This window comes from Gavia stellata, chromosome 6 (assembly GCF_030936135.1).
Source record: "Gavia stellata isolate bGavSte3 chromosome 6, bGavSte3.hap2, whole genome shotgun sequence".
NCBI classification, from domain to species: domain Eukaryota; kingdom Metazoa; phylum Chordata; class Aves; order Gaviiformes; family Gaviidae; genus Gavia; species Gavia stellata.
Genome location: NC_082599.1, coordinates 54,819,352 through 54,843,388, shown reverse-complemented (window position 1 = coordinate 54,843,388; position 24,037 = coordinate 54,819,352). Strand labels below are relative to the sequence as shown.

Here is a 24,037-nt window from a genome sequence, read left to right as displayed (position 1 = left end):
TAGCAAGAAGGTTGCTGATTAATGGTACCTACTGTCACTTCAGTCCTTGGTGTCTTTAAGCTCTGTCAATAAACAGATCAGTACTCAAGTTCTTTGTGCCTCATGAGTCATTAAAATTGAAGCTATAACATGAAATAGAGCAAGTTGTTGTCACCATTGTTTATTAGTGCAGAAATTCCCAGAAGGAGCATTTGTCATCACAATCTGAAAACATTCACAGTATTGCCAGGGGAAGAAAAAAAAAATACTAAAAAAAAAATAATCTCACAACTGCAATCTGCAAGAAAGCTGAAGTACAACCATTCCTATGGCTTAGCCAGTCTAAAGAAAAAGCAGCAATAAGCTGATTGCTTTTCAGAGCATGAACAACATATTTTTACAACAGTCTTGGTTTTCTTTTCTAAGCAAATCTACAGCTAGCAAAAGGTGTTGGACTGGCTGCCTAGGAGATCAAACTCATTTATCCATATGCAACACAGTTAGCATTCATAGTCCAAATTTTTATTTCATCGCTATGCTTTAATCATGACCTACACGAGCACGGTTCAGCAGTGGTTGGACAGTAGCTTAGTCTCTGTGCCTTCTCTTTCCTTGAGCATTCTCATGAGAATCAACGTGTTCATTTTGGAAGGGCTTAACCAGATACTTTGATGCTAATAACTTCTTTCACAAAACCATGAGATGTAAATCGCAGGACCATTGCTGTTCTGAGGTGTGGATCCCACCAGCTCCTGCAGTAGGTAGTGGATAAGTATTTCTGTCTTGACTACAAGACAAAACTGGAGAGGAAGTCCTTAGTCAGTAATCACTAAGTACCGCCAGAATTTCTTGAAATGTTATGAGGTAGCTGAAAGAAACCTCCAATAAGGAGATTACCAGCTCATGTGGAAGTCGGTTATAGTAGTATCTGCGTGGCAGGAACAGGAGGAAAAAACCCTAGAATTTAAAACCAGCTTTTAGCAGACAAAGGAATCAGAATAAATGGATTCCATGTACAGAACTGGTTCACTTGAATTATTGTCAGCATCTCTCACTTTTTTTTTTGTTTTAAATGTTACTCTCTTTTTGGTAAAAAAAAAAAAAAAAAGAAGTGCTATCTGCTGTGAATTTTCCCAGGAAGAACAAGCAAGAACCCAAGAAAGAACCATATCCATCCTATCCACTCATTACTATTAACGTCCCAGACTCTGAAAAGCAACCCGATGAGACAATGTCCTACAAGCCCAGACTAACTGTGCATCACTGATCAGCAAGTCCAGAAAGCACTTTCTGCACTGCATGAAGCATTGTTTCTGACAACAAAGTTAAGAGAACAGAATTATTCCCCCCCCCCCCCTTTTAAAAATAGCTGGTCATAATCAAGACAATAATTAAACATAAGCTGAAAACACGTTTTATGTAAATATTAGTCAAGAAAGGTTCCAAAGCTATGAACCTTAATTACATGCACCACTAAATTTGAATGTGTTGCACAGGAGCACAGAAGTAAGATACTTGTACATGTTAAGAGTAATAACCTCAGCAAGAAATCAGGATTTAACTGTAGCACTTCTATTATGTTCAGACAATTGTTATTTCTGCTCTCTGAAGGTATGGTTGTAGCTAGGTGAAGGGGAACGTGGGTTTAAGTACTCTATGAATCAGAATGAAGATTAGGAATAAACAGCTGTACTGAAAAAAGCACAAACTTAAAAAAAGGTTTTCTGACCAGGTATTGGAGGCAGAGATGTCCAAAGTCCTGCCCCTACATCTTGTGAGAAAACAAAGCACTTCTCTATTATAATTGTTCCCAAAATCTGGCTGAGAAAAAAACTAAAAACAACATGAAAAACCCACAACACATCTTTGGAAATGATCGTACCAAACTTTACTTGAGAGCTTGGGATCAGTCTTATTAAGCCAGATGCATCTAATGTACCTATCGTGCAGGTATATACCTATCTCTGAGTATGGTCAAACAACAAATCCACAATATAAATACCTCAGATATTTTATGAAGCCCTTGTGAAGCATAGTTACGTGCAGGTAAGTACGCAACAACTGGATGTTTCTATTCGAGAAACTCCTCCCCAGCAGAAGAACAATTGCTCTTCTGCATGAAGACAGTCTAACATCATCCACTGGAGCATAATATTAATTCAAACCCTGGAAAACTACACATGAAATTCCATAACAGGGTCTGCATATCTTCCGACTCGTGAGTAGATGGCTGGGATTGAGGGAAGGAGATACCCCAGCCAAAAGCTACAGTAAATTGCTTCTTAATCTTCTCTGGGGTGGTGCGCATTGAAACAAGTATATTAACGTGTGATTCCTTCTTAAACTAATGCACATGCAAAGGAAGGCCAAGTCCTTTGCTTCTACTTAAGGCTTATTTTCCATTTTTGGTCTTAACACTTGGAAGCCAGCCTGTCCAAATACATTACTAGCCATGCTCCCCTGCGCCTTTGGAGATGGCATGGCGCTCAGCAAGGACCTGTCAATGTTTTCACAAGAGACTCTTATAGATGTTTTCACCTTAATGTGCGATAAATCATTTGGCCCAGAGAGAGTGCAGTGTCCATGAAGCTATGGCATAAAGATCTGGAGGAATTCTTCACCTGTCTTCTAACTAAAGTTAAATGCCATCCCCAAGTTATCATCTCAGAATAGGCAGGACAACAGGGCAAACAAAATGCATCTGTTGGGGGAAAAAAAATTATTCATAATACTTGAATAGTCTATTGAAAATGTGCTAAAGCAAACACAGAGCTTAATCAGTAGAAATCAGAGAGACTCTCTGATGTGGCAATGAGGAAAGAGGGTTTATAGCTTTCCCAGGTTTCATAAGACTTGTTAGAGGCTCCAGTGTAATCCACATCAAAAGTGAGAAATTTCTCCTGAGAAAAAGTCACACTGCCAGGAGATAGCCGATTCTCTCCTGGGGCAAATTATCTCAGCAAGGATGCCTCATCCCTTGCATTTGATAGATTTTTAACAAAATGCCTTAGGATTCCCTCTTCATCATTTGCAAGGGAGACACACATTTAGGAAGTGAGAGATTCTGAAGGCTGGAAGCTTATATAGGACTTCAATTATATTGCCCTCCCCCAGAGGAGGACCCCAAGTAAAAACTCATTCCCACGTTAACTGCCAAAACATTCTCCCTCTCTCCTCCTTACCGCCCTCAAAAAATGTTGTCCTTTGGTCTGACTGCTAAATCAAAGAGAGGGATTAAAACAACTCATTATCAATTCAAATTGAATTTGAGACACAGCTAAGACATAGGAGTTCTGAATTAGTCATAGAAATGCTGCATCTCAGGGTAATTTAAATGGCCAGCTTTTTGTAATTACCCTGTGTACTGAAAATTGCCTAGAAGTTGCTGTAGCTCATATATTATAAATGCTTGATGGGAAAAAATCAATGGACTACCTGTCTGCTACTTGAAGCACCAGTTCAGAAGGGTCAACTCATTAGCAGCTGTTGAAATTATTGGTTTGGCCACATACAATTTAGCATTCTTTTTTTTTTTTTTAAAAAAAAAAAAACCAAAACAACATTTAAACTATTTCGTTTTCTTCTTTTGGCATTTTATTCCCCAAGAACTTCCAGATGCTCAGCTGAAGAACAGAGTGATACAACCTAGGAGCAGCAAGTGGCAGTGGGATCCCAGACCTTAGGGTTTCCCACTTGTTTCTTGAGCTTTCCCTTGGAGGGGAAGCTTGTCAACAAAGACTCTGTGCTTCTGTGTGTAGTGTGTTAGTGAAAGACCAGTGGGATACAGGAAGTCAAGACTAACACCTGCCTTCTTTATCCTGAGGATTACAAAAATTCACATACAGTTAGGAAAGAGGGATGAGGAGGAGCAAGGGAATGGGAAATGGCAGCTGGGGAAGGAAGGACTGGAGACAGATGTGTTAACACTTGTATTAACACTTATTTTCAGGAAATAAAACCAGAATTTTTTTCAGATACTCATGCAGATCTTCTGTGAACATTGAGAGATTATCAAGAAATTGCAGTGCAAATAAGAAGAAAAGGACAAAAAGAGACGTTCTATAGAGCAGCCTCTGCCTTTGCTAATAGTTACCTTAAGCTCCAACAAAAGAAGGCCCCTTACTGGCAGCATAAACTGTTTTCATCCAGACTTGGGAAATGAATAGTCTGATCATCCATAGAGGAATTGCATGACTAGCAACCGTCTTAGCTTCCTCCCTTTTATGTTACCAACATAACCATCAAAGTTAATGTCATTTTAAGGAAGTTTCACTGGGATGCACGCATTGAATCAGAGTAATTCACTGCTCAGGGACAAAATAAAACAAAACAAAAATTTTAAAAAAATCAGTAGTATTTTACAGGAAGATCATGTCTAACAGGCAATAATATAGGGCTTAACTGAATTCTTCATTAAGTTTTTTTATCCTTCTTATACAAATTATGTTTAAAACATGGGAGAAGAACTCCCTGTCACATTCCCTCACCAAATCCTAATCTAATTCTCCAAACATGCTTCAGTAAAGGATCTCAGATTAACTGAAATGGAAATGAACACTCACTGGTACCTGTGCACCTAGCAAGCAAAATTATATTCCATACATGTAAAGGAATGAAAACTATAAAACTCCAAAGGAAAAAGCAAGCCACCTCAATTTAACTAAAAATAAGTCCAAAGAGCACTGGATGTTACTGAAAGATGCCAAACCAACCCAACGGGAAGGTGTCAGGAGACTGGGTTTATTCTTCTCTGTGCAGCTTTCCAGATTCCTACGTGCACTATTTTGTTTGGTTCCAAATGGTGGAAACAGTGCCAAAATAGCGTAAGGCTATAGTGTATCTAATCTATATCACCTATTTTTAGAGCGTTAATCACCTAGGTGCATAGCTAGTGAAAAACCTATTCTCCAGCAGCTTTTTTCCAGACAACTTTTCATAACAGCCTAGAAAAGTAGTAGAAGGCACAAGATTACTTCTGCTCTACTCTTTCCCCAAGATTTGAATCAGAAAAACTTGTCAGGCACTAAGAATTTTAAAAAAGAAAGCATCTAGACATTGCAAAGTAATTTTGGTTTGAATGTCTGATACCAAACAATGTTTGATACCAGTTAATCTTCATTAAAGTCTATGACTTTTGAACGTAATTTTCATTTCACACCAGTCTTACTCCAGCAAAAAAAGGGAACGAATCTTGCAAATCTAGGGGCTACAAATAACTTCTAAGAAATTGATACAAACAGTATCTGTAAAATCTGAATTTAGAGGATATCACGATTACTTTTTGAAAACTAGTGTCATGTACAGACAGAGGACCAATGCAAAAGCAGGAGTGTGTTACTAGTTCTGCTGAAATGATGCTGAAGTTCATGGCTGAATTTCACCTAAACATGAACATATTTAGGAAAAACCTGAATGTAACTTTCTTTTGATAGGTAAGGACACTTGTCATCACACTATGTGAGTAGCATAAGCTACTTGTTCCATTTTCAAATCTGGCAGAGTCCATTCCTTATCAAGCAAGATGTGCTATTGTTAGAACAAATTCTGCACAATCAGTAATTTTTTAGGTATCGTAAATCAGCTGAAAAACAATGCTCAATGTATTCAATATTTTAATAGTCATTAATCATTAAGGACTTGTATTTATTGATAATTATTCAGCACTATATAATACAAGATATGGCATAAAATTAATTTTAGTGAAATAATAGGAATATGTATCAGTAAGAAAGATTTGGTCACTATTTATTCATGTTTCATAATTATTTTGAACTTACTCCTGCTCTGAATAAAGATAAGTCCCATTACTCATGCCAGGAATCCAAAATGTACACCTTCCTCTACCACAGCCATCATGTTAAGAAATGGCTGCCTCCTTTTGGGGTAGAAAAACTGAGTGAGATTTCAAAAGCAGAAGGAAAAAAAAAGAAGCGTGTAGCTGTATTGAGTCCAATCTCACCACATCTGCCAGCCCTCTTAAACAGAGGGAAATAGGAGGACAGAAAGCAGGAGGGTATGCAAGAGCCTCTGTCATTTTCAATGTTTTCTTCTTATGGAAAGTGTTAGGAGAACAAAAGCTGGGATTTTCTAGGAGGTAGGTTTCCTCCTCTCCTCTCAACACAAAGTTTCCCTACACGTAGCCAAGCAATATAAACTTCCTCTGTGAATTAAAGCACAAACTCCACTTAGCTTTGTTAACTTGAACTGTAGCCTCTTTTTCAGAGCTGTGCAATGCTGCCAGTACCTGACTGCACTTAAACTGCATTAGAAGATCACTCAGGTTGCAAAATCAAGCACCCAGAAAGCTAGGAAATACTGAATTAAGGTTGCCAGTGTCACTTTAATTTGCCCCCTTCATACACAGATTAATTATAAGCTTTACTTACGTGACCATGTTCAATTTTTTTCCAAAACACCTATGATTCTGCAGTGCAATGAATACAGAGCACTCAACAAATCAATACCTTTTTTACTGAAATTAAGCGTTCATTAAATTTAACAGAACCAGCTCCATTTGTGATATTATAGAAATAAGTCAGCAGATCTCTTTTTGCACAATGCCCAGCAGCCTTGAATCGAAAATTTAACATCAGTTTCCCCAAGACACGGCGTTTCAAGAAATCCTACTGAATTTACAGGGAGCCAAGGAGGTCTCAGCACCCCAAAGACTATGCTTTACAAAGAATTTTCACACATCAAGTCATGCATTGTGTGTGCGTGCTACTGATTAGGATATCAACCTTTAATGCATCCTATATTGCTGGAGTTGCTTGGATACTATATATGAAGAAAAACTTGCGCTAAGCAGTGTTATAATTACTTGCACAGCTTAAGGAATTAGGGGTATTTTTATTATTTGTAATTAAGATAACCTTGCAAGGTCAATAGATAAGCTGTGGAAATGGAATGGTATCAGAACTAAGGACTAAGCATATTGTCAAATTAAGTAAACTGATGAATGCCAAGAGTTAACCAGGGCCACAGCGATGTTCTCAAGCACCGAGAGCTGGAAGAGACAACCTCTGGAGGTCCCCTTCAGTCTGCATTAGTCTATCAACGGCAGCGACAACTACCACCATATATAATGCCCTTAGTCAGACAATCAACTTTGAAAGCACTGATGCTTCATACCAATGAAGATCTCTTTAGCGTGTCCTAACAGCGCTAAAGGACGACATTAATCCCAGCACAGAGTTTTCCTCACAGGATCTGGTCCCAAGGAAACATCCAACTTAAAGATTACCTAGAATGAGACTTGCAAGGCTATAAATTTATGGGAATTTTGAAATAATCCAAAAGAGACAGAGTATTATTTTAATCTAAAGAGGTATCAGCATGAGAAATCCTGAAGATGACTATGAAGTAAAGTTGGGGAAAAAAAAAAATACACTTTTCCACTTATTTTGTATGTAACACCATTTGTGCATGTATGGTTTCACAACTTGTGCAACACACTAACATAAATACATCACACCTCCTTTTTTTAAGGAAGAACATGTTCACATTCACATACTCCTCCAAGAGTATATTAACTAAATGCTGGAGCAAACTGGAATTGAGAAGCACAGACATAGATGAGAAAGAATAGGAAAGTGTGGGAGAGGGATGGAAGAGAAGATCTCTGCTTATGCGTTTCCTGCCTGATCATCTGAAGTGGAGAAAATTAGGGAAGGCTTGATGTTCCGGCCATGTGGTTTGTATCAGATGCCAACCTTTTTTAATTAAAGTACAATCTTTTTTAAATAAATCACATTAGTATTTTGCAGGGCTCGTTAGGATGCTTCTTTCAGGGTCACAGCCATATTTCATAGGCACTTTGGTTACATTTCCTTTTCTACTTTGGACTTCATGTATAGCATCAACAGGTACTTGGGGGGGGGGGGTGGGGGGTGGGGGTGAAATCCATCCGTGATGGACGGTTAAAATACCAGGACTTTTTTTACTTGACTTTCATCTAAAATGAGTTCACTGTAAAAGAAGCATTTGCATCTTAATAGAAAATTAAACTGTACAATTAACCAACATGCAGCTAAACTAAAACACCACCAATGCAATTCTGTGTTACTGGCAGAGTAAAATGCATGGCTGTGGATGGTGATGGAGGAAAATGTACGCCATGTAAGCTAAAACAGATTATTTATCTGACAAATTTTGAGAAGATAAATAGGACTTTAGTGAGTCCTTAGAAGTGCAAAACTGACTGCACTAGCTGAACGTCATCCAAGCAGAGGAACCTGATCTAGGAGGGGATTGCCAAGGGCTACTTGAAAGGCTTATTTCCCTTTTAATTTCCCAGGGAGCTGAAGATGCCAAGTATCTCCCAGGGAAACACGGGCAGCCCACAGCTGGCTGTCTTCAGGATAACTGGGGAGTGTCAACAGTCAAACCAAATATGACTGAGGTCTCAGGTGCTCCGGAGAGAGCAAAACCAACCCAGGACCTGAAAGTTCAAAAGAGCTTTGGCTTCCTGTCCAGTTCTCCCTCTTGCTGACCAGTGCTCCAGTCACTATTTAACAAGCTATCCACTATTCAGTTACCCAAGGGGAACTAGATGGGAGAATGATAGATGACACCCAGGTTCTGATTAAATATCCTGCTTCCCTGGTATTGCTGTGATTAATTTACATCCCAGTTCAGCGGTTCAGTTGCAATTACTAGGTTGGGACTAATGAAATTAGGGTTGTCTAGACAGCTGTGAAACTTCCAAGTTTATGAGGAAAATTATATCAACACATTATTGTTACAAAAGCATTTGAGTCAACTCAGTTAACAGAATGATCAGCGCAAAAGTCAGTGTCTGTCATTTCCAATTACAATTTTAGAATGGATCAGATTTTACTCTGACTCTTTCTCCTCAGGTTTTCTTGCACATACCTCACCTTCCTTCCCAACAGGTCTGCACTCAGGGGAAACTCTTTCTTCACACTGCAAGGTACAAAGGACAGCAGTCTTTCTCCTACATGGCTAAGTGCTGCTTACTATTACCTAGGCATTCTTATGGGATAACACTCCCCAAAGCGAAACAAAAGGAAGATGATGCAAAAGCAAGGAAAAGGTTGTTTCAATTCAGCTGCCAGTCACCCTCCAGAGCCTGGTGATGTAGGAACCGCTGAGATCATTTTGAAAAAACGTGACAAAGGAAAAAAGAAAACCCCACAACAGATGAATGTGGGAAACGACGGTGGAGACCGGAGCCAAGTCATCAGTTTATGCTCATTGCTGGAATTACCAACTCAACAGAGAGATGCTACTTAAAACCAGCCTTTAAATGAACTGCTGTCCTACCACTTCCTTTTGCTGGATGTTACACTTCTGCATCAGATGTCAGTATGCGCAATTTCCCACTTAGCATCATACCTTAATCACACAGCAGGTGGCAAATTCAAGTCAGAAGCTTACTAGCCAGCTAATTTGCCTTAGGTGCTGGCAAAGCGGGGTTCCCAGCCACAGCAGCTACCCCACTGTGCCACACAGCCCTCCAGCCAGCCTTGCTCAGCAGGCGCTGGCTGCTATCAGGAGTAGCTGCTCAGCAATTGCTGTGTGCCCATCCTTGGAGCAGCTTCTTGCCTCCGCAGAGCTCACACCAGTTATTAGACACGAGAGGCCCATGAAGCCCGCCTGCCCAGCTGCCGCAAGAGCACGCACCATCAGTCAGGCAGCAGGCAGGGGTAACAGCGAGAGAAAAAAAGGAAGTTCAAAATCCCATGGGGCACAAAAATTAACCCTGTAATAGTATGTTTAAACAGACTGACATATTCAGTTCCCTGTATGTCATCGATACAACTGCATATTGGGCTTGTAGGAGCTTCTAACATACTTCATCTCTCTTCCAAGGCTTACAGAAACTCTCGCATACAGAAGAGATGCTGAACACAAACCTCTCTGATGCCATGGTTATACACACAGAAAACACACCAAAATAAGACACGGTACTCAGGACAATGTGAGCAGTGCAGGGGACAGATGCACACAGAGCAATCATTCATTCTGGAAACCATCTCAGCCCCAGAACAAATCCTCTTGCAGAAACTCAAGACTTCTGGCCAGAGACATGGTCATAGTTAATTAACAATCATGGCAGCAGCAAGGGAAATTGGGAGAAAAGTAGCGCTGCAAACAGAACGACAGTGTCAGCTCCACATTTAGGAAAACAACTGGGAGCATATTTACCTTCTCCCTATTCTTGTGTCTCGCGCTACGTGATGCCCACCCACACAGTTCAGCACAGAAATCTCCAAATCTGTATATTCCACTAAACTGTCACGGCTCAAACCCACCTCATCCATGACTCAAGCCACCACACTTCAGTCTCTTGCGGCTGACACACAAGCACACATGTAGCCTGTCCTGCCAATGCTCCACTGAAGTGATCATCTTCAGCACAGGGTGACAGCAAACAGGAGGGGTGGCTGTGATGACTTAGCCCATCACATCATCACGTTGGCTTATCTGCCAGCTCCCTCCATCATCACACAACATTAAAGGGCACATTCAGCAGAGCTGCAGGGTTTAGTCTTTAGGAAGCATTCTGCAGGAGCCTCAAATCCAGTTAAAGTCAACATGAACTAAAGATGCTCAGCACGCCGTGAGATTAAGTCACCAATTAATACTCCACATGCAGGGAAGGGGGAGTCAGCTCAGGACCAAAAAACTTTGCGCTGCAAAGTGGGTGCTCTGAAGCAACCAAGCACAAGGGCTCCAAAGAAAGAAAAATGAATCTGTCAAAGACCCCCACTGGGCCTCCCTCCTGCAAGGAGGCAGTAAGATAACTAGATCAGGTAGCCTGTTAATCAACAGTATCCCCATTTTCCTCCAGTCTCCTGCAAAGGCACAGGTCATTAGCAACACTACAAGTCCACAATCCATTTTGTTATTACAGTATGAGTAAGTGATAGGAGTTAGAACCAGCAGATCTTGCAAAAGGAACAGAGTGACGTTTATTGGGGTTTGACCTTCAAGGATAAGTATTTCTCTCCTTACTTGGGGAGAACTACCACTAACGTCAGAGGGGAGGACTACCACTAGCAGCAGAGGTGATTTGGAGCAGCAGCAGTGCAAGATGGACCTTCAAAGGGGGAAACAATCAGTAGAATGGCATTTCCCTGGGAACAAAACTAATCTGGTAACAGGAAAAGCCTCCTTCAAACCCCCTAACAAAAAGAGACAGATGACTCACAAATACCTTCCAGTCCTCTGCGATTTACTCTTACCTCTGTGATGTTTTCTTGTATTTTCTCCTGCAGGAAAAGAACAAAATACAACTGAGATAAGAAGGCTCCACTGGTGAGGAGGAGAAAAGGAGAGGGTCAGAAATCAGGAGCAATTAATGGAAGTCACTTCTGCCATGAGATTGCCCCAAACCTGATGTAGCCATTCTCTTCTGCTAACCTCAGTGGTGGTTGCCGCTAACTTCAGTAGAAAAAGGTGTGTGTTTGCCTGTATGCACATCTTGCCCTTTCCGTTAAGACAGGGTTGCTGCAGCTAGGAAAGAATGAGTTACTACTCTAAACGACTTAACAGGAAGTCTAAGTGGAAGAAACTTACTTCTACTTACTAGTAGTAGAATAGTTTTTATGTCTCCATCCCACAGGTGAGTATGGCCTTATCTGTGGAGAGCCCACTAAAATGGAGTGGTGGTGATGTCATGCATCCAACCACATTGGCTGTGGTCACTCAGTGGAAAACCCCAGCGATTTTACAGCAGCCCTGCTCCGAAAAGAAAGTCTAGATCCCAGAAAGTTCCCTACTCCACCAAATCCCAGATACCACACAACAGAGCTTCACTTCATTGCATGTGTCTTGGGACCTAACTGATCTGAGCCCAGGACTAGGAATGGCGTGAGCGCATAAACGTACTGACAGCACCTCTTCTCCCCAACCCTTACACCACATCAATTGCAGCAAAGGCTGTAAACCTCTTACTCTGCTTAGCAGGGTGGATTTTGTCTTCTACAGCAGGCAATGGCACGAGCTGCCAATGCTCAGAGTAAGGAAATAATCATGAGCCCTGCTGCATGGTTACCTATGTGGCTATACAGTTAGCTGCAAGGGTGTATCGGACTGTATTAGACTGGATATTAGGAAAAATTTCTTTACTGAGAGAGTGGTGAGACACTGGAATAACCTGCCCAGGGAAGTGGTGGAGTCACCATCCCTGGAGGCGTTCAAGGAACGTGTGGACGAGGCATTGCGGGACACGGTTTAATGGGCATGGTGGGGTTGGTTTATGGTTGGACTTGACGATCTTACAGGTATTTTCCAACCTTAATGATTCTGTGATATGTTGTCTGTGAGCTCTTGATCCTTCAGCAGCCTTTTCCAATGGCTTTACACAGTGCCTGGCAAAACAGGGCATTGATTTCACTTTATCTCAGCTCTGCTTTTATGTTTTGAAGGAAAACTAATGATCTCTAAACTTCACAAGTAGCGATGGGAACAAGTCCCAGTGTGGACTGTGATGAGGAGTGCAAGATCAACACCCTGTTGTTTAGCCATACACTACCAGACGGTCCCCACCTTTTCAATGTGTAGGCAATATTGTTAGAATGGGTGTACTGCTATAAGCATCGAGTTCTGCTTTTTCATCTCTGATACTACTGCACATGGAAAGTTGCGGCTAAGGCAGGCCTGGAAAACCCAAACAAAGGGTATTGTTTCTTAAAAATAAAAAGAAATGTGGCAAAAAGGGATGGAGTGCTATTTTCTACGTAATAAGAAGCATGAATAATGTCTCCTGGCTGTCACATGTTTCATCCAATATTACCGTTAGAAATCATACTCATGCTTGTACCTACTTATATATTCTGACCGTGTTAGAATGATAAGAATCCTAGATATTTATTTTAAAAGGATTTAAAAATATTTCGTTTACATTTTACAGTGTGAAGAATTACTTATTTAAACTTGAACAGATGCAAAGGAGTAAAAGAGCAAACATTCATAGCAGTATCAAGATTCTAGCTTACGGGCATTCAGGATGCTGACACATACCAGCAGAAGCCCACTTGGACATAGCTGATTCTAAGGGAATTTTTCATTTTAATTTCAGAAGGGTGAAAAGTAGAAATTTCATTTTGAAGAGTTTAGATGCGGAAGTTTATATGCTGACAAATATGGAACTTCACTAAATTTTCTTTCAAAAAGAAAATGCTGAAAAAACCCCCACCTGAGCGGCCATTCCAATCCAGGTTGATTCAAATATCTTATTCCCAAGAAATCCAAATATGTTTAAATTTTTATTTCTGCTATGTAACTTTTAAAATTTTCAAATGAAGTTATTTACAAGTTAATTCTTTCCCCTGAAAGTGTCTTATGGTGCATTTCAGCACTGCCAGAACTATTTTTCCCTTTATTGGCTAGTGACTTTCGTATTATTTTATAAAGTGGTTCACTTTCAGCCAAGCTTCACATTTGAGCAAAGATACCATTCCTTAACTCCTGATTAACTAAAATTTCCTTGTATATTTTAAAAAGGTGACCCAGCCTTAGGGTACCCTTTGCATTTGAGCAATAACATCACTTTTCTGATCAGTTACACCTTTAATGCTCCTTTTACTCAAGAATATTTTAACTGCATTAGAAAACTGCATACTATCACAGACAACAGTACTAGGAAAAGAAGCATTTGCCCAGTCATAAGAGTTTTAAAAAACATATATGCATTTTTTATTATTGTTGTTTCCACACCTGCAGTCCAATTACAGTCAAGGTTTACATGTACCAAGTTAGTGACTGCATTTACCGACACTGAATTTGCATGTTACAGTTGAAGAGAATATAACTAAAGGAACCCTTGTTTACAGATTCAGTATCACTACTACATGCACTTGCTTTAAAAGGAACATCACTAGCAGCTTCTGATAGCCAGCAAAAAAATTCCTAGATGCCTGAACTTCCAGCATTTCACAAACAAGGTCTGACAATGCTACTCACCAACATTATAAGAAGATGGCATTGCTAACATAAAGCCATTTCCAAGGATAGCCTTCAGATTGCTTTTGGAAACACAAACAACATTAACATCTACCTGCTTTATGCTTACAAACCACCACTTACACCTGCCTTCCATTAAATGAGATCATTGCAAACAAGAAAATTAGAAAGTGCCTCTTTTAATACCACAGCCAACAGCTGCGGTTGGCTGCAATCAGCAACCATGTGTGAATTAACAAGAGGAAACTGGAGGGTGGGGATGTGGGTTTGCTTGGTTGGGGGGTTTTTTTGGTTGGTTGTTTATTTTAAAAAAGATGCAGGACAAGCTGGTTTATCTCCCCAGGAAGAGTCTATGCAAAGAGGAACTAGCTGCTACATTGCCTTTAGCAGATGCTCTGGGATAAACCCGGAAACAGACACATCTTCCAGTCAAGCTCAAGGGACAGGTGATTTTCTGAACAAACCCAAGCTATCCCTCTCTCCCAGGAGAAAAAGAATGAGAGAGACCTAAAGGAGGTGGCGTTACAGCTTCCCACACCTGTGGGCTGTCCTGTGCTCGTGCCTGCAAGAGGCTTATTGATATTACCAAATCTGTGTAAGTTCAGTTTCTTTTCCCACTGCTCATGTGCTGTGCTAGAAGAACTGCCACATCCATTCAACTCCTGTTACCTGCTGTGGAATGTATTACTCATCAGTCTACATTTAGCTTACATTAAAAACATAAATTAGAACAAGGTAGAATTATTTTTTTCACGCTGAAGAGAATTAGCAAGTAACTCACACTAGGTAGGCCCTATATTACTCGTGTAAACTAGAAACAACTTCACTCAACTTAATACAATTACACCTTCATGACTGTAGTACGGAGTCAGTCCTAGTACAAGAAGGCTGCTGGAGCCTAGTGAAAATAAATCCAGTAAGAGTTTTAAAAATAGGTGGTTTGTAACAATCAAAACTAAACAAAGTGGTCGGTAGGATGAAATTTCTGACTTACATGAGATGCAGTCAACAAGAGAGTTGAGCCCACTATTTCAGCATCGTTCTGGGGATGAATGAATCCATTGTGTGGCCACAGGAATAACACAATAAGTGGCCCAACATAAAATTAGGACAGATTTTTGAAGGTATTTAAGCAGAAACAAGATGTAGCTAGCTACAGCTATATGGGCACGCAACTCCCATTGAAACAAATAGGTGCGCAAAATTTCTCTCTATGCTTCGATGGCTGTCAACTTCTTCAAGGTATCTGTTCCCAGGGTTATGTTTCCATCTCTGCCATTTAATTCTGGTGCACCCTCAGGGAAATCGCTTTCTTCCTATGTTTCCCCTTCAGGCCCTTTTCCATTCGTTTGTTAGCTCTTCAGGGTTATGGCTTTAGCTTTATGGGGTTTTGCATATCAATTTCTGATGGTGGGGCATAACTGGAACCAAAATAACACTACTTTTGAGTTGTTGTAAAATGCTCCCACCCTTCCTGTGCATCTAGAAACCCAGAGACAAAGAGAATTTAATAGAAACACACAAAAACTGTGTCTGAATTTGGTAATGACGTTCTCAGGCCTTATTATTCTGAGAGGTGAGTTAATGTGACTGAGTAGGTACAGAGAGGAGTGAGGGTGGAGGGGTTGGGGGAATTAAGCAACTCTGCCAACTGCTCTGTTTTTGCCCCATAATCATACAACTCAGAATATCAACTAGCTAGATGAATTGCTTTTTCACTCCTACACAGCCTCCAAAGAATTACCTAAACCACTTAAATTTTTTTACTCATCATAGTGGCTTGGTTAACACGGTGTTATTCCACAGGGTTTGGTATTCATGGCATCATTTCAGTATATGGAGTAAAACTGTGGGTGCTGCAGAAGTAATAGGAGGATCTTTGCCTAACTTCATCCCTGGAAATTTATACTAAAATCTGAAAGTTAATGAGCATCACGCTCTGCTCACACACTGCTGCTAGAGACTAAGGGTTACATCTGCCCTTGGTAAGGTCTCTGCAGGCTCATAACTTCAGTGTGGTGATCAGCCTTAGGCCACCAGCTGACGGACGTGCAGTTAACAACCTGAGGTACACACAGATGAGTGCAGGTGACACTTTTCAGTGAGTTAATGCTTGCCAACTCAGGAATGTCAAGTGCCACAAGCATGTCCTAAGCCTGCTGAGATAGTCAAGTGACTCAGTTTTCCAGCTGAAGCTCAGAATCGGTGCTCACAGTGGCTTAATGTAATGCATTTTGTTTTGCTTGGCCATTACAATGGATTCGGAGGGCACACACAGTTGGTCAAAGCAGTTTAGCAAGCCAGATAGATCTTCTGAAGTCCTTAAAACTCAGTGGCCTGTGCTCTCCCCTGGGTACCACCGGCTGACAAGGCACAAGCCTGGATCTAATGCAGTGTCTGCTTTCAGGCTGGATCCACGCTTCTTCAGGAAAAAGAGGGCAACGACTTTTTAGGGCACGGAGATATTAGCTAAAGTGAACCTGCTGCAGTGGATTAAAACTATATTGCCCCCAGCTGCCTTGTGCACAGCGCCCTGCCACGGGTCAGCACCCCTGCAGCACGGCTGGCGGATGCGCGTGCATCCCTGGGCATCAGCTGTTTCGGTGCAAATTTCAGCCTTTTGGCTTAAACTGCCAACAACGGTGGCTTTAAGCAAAGACGCTGGGTTTCATACTGCCATCTCTGTAGTGGAGGCAGAGAGACAAAAGAAACTACGAGGACATTAACTCCTTCATCTGATGCAGCCTCGCCGGAGCTTGCCTGCCATACCCTTATTTTTGTCACCGACATTGGTAAACGTGATTAGAGCTACGCGCAGAGAAAGGAAACTCCTGCCTGAAGAGGAACATTTTACAAAAGCTACTTCTTCAGGGGAACCACAATTGTTAAAGAAAACAGTTGCCACAAGCAAATATTTAAAATGAGTTATTCATAGGCTCGAGGGGAAAGAGGGACTTTTCCTCTTCTATATTTAGAAGCTTTATAATGAGCATGCTTAAATGTGAGTGGGAGCTTACTCATCCGTTAACAAAAGCACACAACAACGTCTGTCCTTCAGTACCAGAGTCCCACCACGTCCGTAGCTCACGCAAGCCAGGGCTATTCATCTCTGCTTCCCTACAGGGCTCCTCTCACCAGCTCATTCGGAAGCTCAGGGAGAAAAAGCCACTTCACCGCCATGAAACATCCACCTTGTAACATGCACATTCTCACAGGTCTTTTTCTTTTCTTTCCTGCCAGAGCTGGGCTTCTGGCGCTAGAATAGGTGTTAAGATAACAGTACTAAAAGCCTGTTTCGTAGTTTAGCAAACCAACAGTGAGATAAATGATGAAATTTGGCAAAAGACAAACCAGTCTGTCTACAGGTCAAATCTGGCAGATTCTTCCTGCTCTATTGTTACCCATCAGTGAATCTATGACTTTACTGAATGGTATCTCCCCCCTTCCTTTTTCTGTAAGAGCCGACCATAACTCATGTTTACGGCTTTCGTCCCCAGATCCTTCCAGCTCATCGGTCCAGAATCCCCACGATTTCCCCTCGACAGCCATGTCTCGGCAGGAGGATTAAGAGCATTTCCCAGCTCCCAAGCCCAGGTGCCCTCTCTGGCCCTAACTCAGTGGCACAGCAGTTCATCCCGGGGGGTCGGCACCGTCCCCCTGTGCATCACTCCCAGGGAGAGGAGGCTGGGGGGCTCAGATCAAGCTAGATTTTCTGACTGACGGGATCACTTAAATAAATTGAAAACGTTCTCTCCTAGCAGCTCAATACTCAGAATCATGCAGTGCATTACCAATTAATCGTCATCATCACAGGATTAGTGATGCATTTACGTTACGTTACCAAAGCCTATATTAATAACCATTTATAAATCAATTCACAAAAATCCAATCTCACAGCACAGACTACAGACCGGCATCTGTCAAAGCTCAGGATCCCATGGGAACACTGACCAGAACTCAGAAATATATTAAGATCGCCAGACTTCAAAAGGTATGATGCCATCAACTCCTGCTGGGTTTTTAATTCCTTAATTGAAACAGGAAGACCAGCTTTCTTGCTTTACTCACTCTCTAATCAATAATAATAATAAAAAAGTTACTTATTTTTTCTTCCACGTGGGCTGTTTACCAGAATACTGTGCTAAGTTAAAAACAATACAATCACAGAGACTACTGACATCAGAGGAGAAGAAATGGTAAGAAGTGGGTGAAGAAAGAAGAAAAGATTTCAGCTGGTACTTGAAATTTGATGGAGGGTTTATGTGGGATTTTTAAAAAACAAGAGGAGTCATTTTAAATTGGACCCTGTACTATATGGGAACACAGTGAAATCATGAGAGGATGAGGCAGTCACTTGTCTCATTTTAAGTAGATAAGAAGAGTCCGCGTCCTCTGAAACATGGGCGTGTGGGGCGCAGGCATACAAAGACAAGAAATGTTCACAACTTGAAACAGGTACGATGATTTCAGTGGAAGTGGAGACAAGAGAGTTGAGAGGCACAACAGATTTACAGCCAAAAAAGGAGGGGAAAACATTCACATCTTGGAAACAAGAAGTACTATTACAAAGCGGAAAAGAAGCTTGCGCTCAACTCGCAATCAATAAATAATGTATGTAAATAATTGAAGGTCAGAAAATATCCTCACTGATTTTGCCCAAGGAAAACGTGATTTTGATAAATTTTAGCTGACCTGGCTGACCATTGGATTTCACCAATCTAGTTACTGAGTTTTCTAAACAACTAGACAAAAAAGAAACTTGCAGCTTCATCTCCAAAATGGATTGCAATCTTTAGGACATACAAACGATCAATCAATGTCTCTAGTGTTGTCTCTGCTTTGCTGTGACCTTTTGCCATGATAGGGCTCTTACCTGTGGCTTAACAACCAGTTCCCCGCTTGGTCATTTGGAGTATAATGTGTTTAGCACATCCACGTGAAGCATAGCGGGAGAGGCAATGTGTTCAAATTCTCCTTACAGAAAAGCCTCTGTGATAGCATAGGCTGTGAGGAATTTCTTCTGCAGTGCAGCTCAAGGGAGCTGCAATCCCCTTCTCTACTCATTTAGTGAAGAGTGGACAGATCGTGGAGGTGTTACAGATGGGTGTTATGGATATGATCTGAGTAGACTGACATTAATGAGACTATTATGCTATATGCTTCCATGAGAGCTGATGACCTTAAATTGCACTCGAGTCCACGTTCCTTCGTTATTCACACAGCCAGAGTGCTGGGCACCAATTCTCTAGCAAAGCAGGGATTCAAGTACGGGGAGGAGGAAGGAAGAAAGGGGGGTGGTGATTTGTTCTCGAGATTTGTTCCTGCAGATAATGAGGATACAACTGACTTGACCTACTTGGCACTACAAACTTGACCGATGGCTTGATCTCATCTCCCAAGGCTAGTATAAATGCAGCCACCTATTGACCTTGGGCAGGAGGGTTGGGTAGGACCCCATATAGAACAGCTATAATGCTTTTATTCAAGTAGCATAAGAGATGTATTAGTTAAAGGCACTTTATCTTCTGATGACATAAAGATGATCCATGACCAATTGTCATGATTTTGTTCAGCTTCATTTCAACAAAGGGCAATCGTGGCTTGCTCAAACTTCAGTAAACAGCATCTGCTATGAGAAGAGGCAAGGTAACTGCTGTGTGTCTTTCCATGACACAGTATTTATACCAAATGAGGAGAAAAAGCAGCAAAGGAAAAGTTTACTTAATTGATCTGCATTGAACATGCTATGTATAGGAAGGTTTTGAGCAAGACAGTGTGAGATACAAGGATCTGCAGGGAACCCTGGGAGCCCCACGGGGACAGCTGAGCACTCCAGCTTCATTACCAAATGAGGTTTTCAGTAAGGCCAAACCAGAAGGGCAAACTCAGATTCAGTACTGGAACTGCCCTGTACTGGGCAATAGGCTGGACTGGGATTTTAATGTGTTGGCTTCTTAACTACAAAAGAAGTCAGCAAATGTTGTTCTAAAAACTTCTAAAATGTTATTTCATTCATGTAGATTTTGTACAGAGCCAGTACAATTACTGAAATCTTGACGTTCTTCCTCTATATTTACTCAGTTTTCCATCACTCTGCATGTAAAAAAAAAATCAACCACCAGAACCATAAAAAAACAAAAACAACAAAAAACCCTGCCATTGCAGTTGGTGTGGATTTAGCTGAAGAGAAATATGAAGTAAAAAGTAAAATGAATCTGTTTCTGAAAATCTAACCCTTTGAAGAAAATATGATCTACTACTCATTCTGCTTTTTCTTAGTACACAACAAGCAAATTCTCTTGTGCTTCACACACATCACATTGTCAAGAAAAGCGCAAGCTCATAAAAATCCAGTTACAGGAAAGTACATTTCAGGAAAATAAAGTCCTGAGGTCTGAAAAGAATATAAAGCAGTTCTCGGTATTCATGCTTTTAAAAAAAAAAAAAAAAAAGAGACAAGGATTGTCAAATCACCATACTGTATGACCTCTGTATATTTATTATTTGAAGGATACATGTATACTTAGTCTGAACGAGTGTTGCTTTCTAGCTGGCCACTCTAGATGACTTATGGAACATTTGGCTCTGAAATTAGTAAAGGTGATGACCTGCAAAGTACAGGATGGGTGGTACTTCGACATGCCTATTCTGTAGCCTCTCCCACTGGAAGAGATTGTGGCACTTAGTGCACAATGGGATCAGAGAGGCCCAGAGGGAAGAATACCTCCCCGCTGCTCTGAGCATAGATGTGCTTCACATTGTGTTTACACCGCAACACTGACCTCCACAAGTGGGATGCCGCTTCCTTGCGATTACAATGTCTCAAAAAAGGGAGCATATACGCAATCTTTCCTGTGCGTTCTTTAGTTGTATCCTGTTCATTTCCCTAAGAAAAGAGCTTGTGAAAACGAGTCATATCAACAAGGAGCGTACATGGGAACAGGTCCTCTTGGAATAAGGCAAAGCAGAATTTTGCAAAGCGCATATAGGGGCAATATTGATGTATCGTGTACACTGGAAACACATAATACTGTTTAGCAGGAATTCCATTCCCCCAGTGGCGAAAAGCTCTTAGACCCTGGAAGAAACAAGCATGTACAGATTAAAAAACTTATTTTAATCACTGCTACTATGTAAAACGAACATATTCCGATTCTGCAGGAGCCAAACAGGCAGCTGTCCAGTTTGTTTCATGCAGGGTAGCTCTGTGATTAGTTACAGCATGCACAACGATGGGGAGGGGGCGAATCATTCTTCATACCCTGGATTAAATATCAAGACAGGAAACATGAACTGGAATTACATCAGACCAGACCAACCGTGTGCATGAAGTCACTAAACAAATCTGCATCTTGCCCTAAGCTCTAGTAAATCTATCAGACTGTTGCTTGTTATTGTTTCCCCTTCCAACCTTCCTCCCCCCGAACACAACCCACCCCCTCTGTCTGCTAGTAGACAGCTGGTGTGACGCAGAATTTTAAATCTCATGGGTTTGTGCCAGGCCCTCCTCTGACTCTGGGTTACAGGCTGAAACACTCGGATTACTGTTGAACAAGCCTAAACGTGGGGCGAAAAAATTGCTGCACAAAGATGCAGTGTTCCCTTTCCAAAAGAAGGTTCACTTCCCCATCCCCACCTCCCAACCACCCCCTCCTCCAGCACACTGGTATTTTTTTTAAATGATTCGAGCCTTTTAGCGATACTACTTTGTGTAGCGAGTCAGGACTGCTATTGTCCAGACAGTGCCTCCTCATTAATAGACCAATTATTAAATGTCACTCTTAGGAAAAGGCAACATTTAAACTACTCGTGAAGAGCCAGCGCTCTTTTTCTGGGCTTCCCAGCATTCTGTGTCTTTCCAGGAGCGGGGACGTTACTGAGGGAAGTCATCTGAACAACGATGGGCCTCTGCCATAGCCAGGGCAAGCTTGTTTGCAGAGGAAAAGTGGTTTCACGGAGGCTCCTGTCCTCACAATTGCTGGTTGCAGCAGGGCTCAGCACCTTCAGCAGACTGCCCGCTCCTCTGTCAACACCATTTCTGTATCACTACAACATCGTTCTCTGCAGAAAGTACAGAATGTTGCCCGTCTTTCCCTCCTGCACCCCCCAGGCATGAATGACACGGGTGTGATGGCACACAGCTGGTTCCACCGAATTAGGCACGAGGGCAGAGGGAAGGAAGAAAGGAAGGAGAAGAGGGAGAGAGGCGGCATCCGCCGCCGTCTGCAGCTCGGAAACGCTGCCCTGCAGTCTTGGCGTGGGAATTCCTCACCACACAGGGGGAAACTTCGGGAGAGGGAACCGGGACGGATGGGTGGGTGGATGGGAACAGGCGTTGAGAATGCTTACAGAGAAGGGAGGAGGCTGTGCGAGATTTCTATTCCTCAAGGCCCTACTCCATGCTGTCACCAGCTGTCTCACAAGCATCTAGATGCCACAGCAACCGGGGGGGTGGGGGGGGTGTCTTCAGAAGCCTCAGAAATAAAGATGTATTTAAATAAGCAAGTCCCGTCCCTTCCACGTACCAGGTGCCATGGTTGCGACAGCGACCTTAGCTCTTAAAAGTTTGGCGGCTGTAAGGTAGGAGCCAAGTTCCCTGCCTCTGGCCCATAAGAGTAGCAGATCTTCCTCCATAAGGTAAATAGGTAATTCAAAATGTAATTTGATGTTTCACAGATTGTGAGGCTAGGTGGGACTGTTATGATAATTTACTCCAAGTTATTCAGCAAATTTGCATAAATCAGGAATTTCATTCTTCTCCATTTGCCAGAAGATATCTTCACTGCAGTCAAGCTAATTAGAAACAGGTCTTCCAGAGATCACTCAGCATTTATAAAAAAATCCTTTCTCTGCAAAGCACTTTAAAGACACTCTCTGTACGACATGAATGACTTCATCTACACATCCAGTCAAACTGCATCCAAACCCCTAGGCTCTCTGCAGCTGCAACACTAGTGCAAAGAGGGAAAGGAAAGATGACTGCCCAGACAACGCTAATGGGAACACTGGGAGGGAGAATTTTGACTGGTGTTACAAGAGGAATGTGGCCAAGATACCAAAGAAAGTTCCCTCATCCTCTAAAGAAACAAAGCAATGGTCTCCTGAAGAGAATACTCTCATTCTCCTGAACGAAGACATGCTCAGAAGGTGACACAGAAGAAGTGTTTTGTGCAGCATTTATAACCAGAGGTGCATCCAGGCTTTCCTTAGAGGTCTCCCATTAGAATCCGAGTGAGGCAAAAAATACTGCGCTACAGACTGGGCGGCATTTTCAAATGCCCTTAAAGGCAGCCCTTGTCCCTGGGATTTTCAGCAAAACTCAAACTCCTAAATGACTTGCATATATGTTGTGCTATGAACTACTTTAATCTGGAAGTAAATAAATCTGACAAATGTGTGCATGCAGGGACCTGAAGAACTCACAGCACTATCTCTTTCCCCACCACCGCTTCTTTTTTTTTTTTAAAAAAAAAAAAAAAAGCTCTCTCTGGTTCTCCTCTCCACCCTTTTTATGAGTCAGTATGCTCTTTTGTAGATGATCTCCCAGCTTTCCCCTCCCAGCCTCAACCCCCACAGCTTCCACTCCTTTCACTTTTCAAGCAAGTCTGAAAAAAGAGACTTCTCCCATCTGACTGTAGCTGTCCCTGCTGCATCAATATGTGTATAGGAGCATATTTAAATTGTGTATTCAGACTCTTTGCTTAGCAGACACCAGTAACTGCTTACTGCTAGTGAATCCCAGAAAACCAGCTGCTCCACAGGAGGCATGGGAGGAAGTGTGATCTGAGCATCATTTACAGCAACCATCTGAACTGCTCAGCCTGCAAGGGGATTTATGCTCTGCTTCTGCTCCTTTGCCCTTGGATGTTTGCTGTAGCTTGTGCCACGCACTCTGCAGGGACTCCCTGCATGGCACAGCTGTAGCTGAAGGGCACTGTACAGTCTTAGCTGTTAAAAATTGCACAGATCTTACGTTTAATTTGTGCTAATCTTGGTGTTGAAATGAGATTTGCGCCAAGCCAGGATTTGTGCTACAGATGGATATTGTGCAACTTTCTGTCTTGGCTAGGAGTTTTGTGCATGAATAGTATCTGTCCCTAGGAGTGTAAGAAATCACTCCTAAAGT

At 41.8% G+C, this 24,037-nt stretch overlaps 1 protein-coding gene across 4 annotated transcripts in view; it reads right to left on the bottom strand.

The window, feature by feature from the left end:
* Positions 1-24,037, bottom strand: part of PDE1C (phosphodiesterase 1C) — a 315,948-nt gene that overhangs the window by 175,430 nt on the left and 116,481 nt on the right. For 2 of the 4 annotated variants that reach the window (XM_059818718.1, XM_059818719.1), the window contains one exon: positions 11,190-11,216. The exons of the other annotated variants lie outside the window; for them this stretch is intronic. In XM_059818718.1, coding sequence (XP_059674701.1) covers positions 11,190-11,216 — 27 coding nt within the window. The remainder of the gene's footprint in view (positions 1-11,189; positions 11,217-24,037) is intronic. 4 annotated transcript variants of the gene reach the window in all.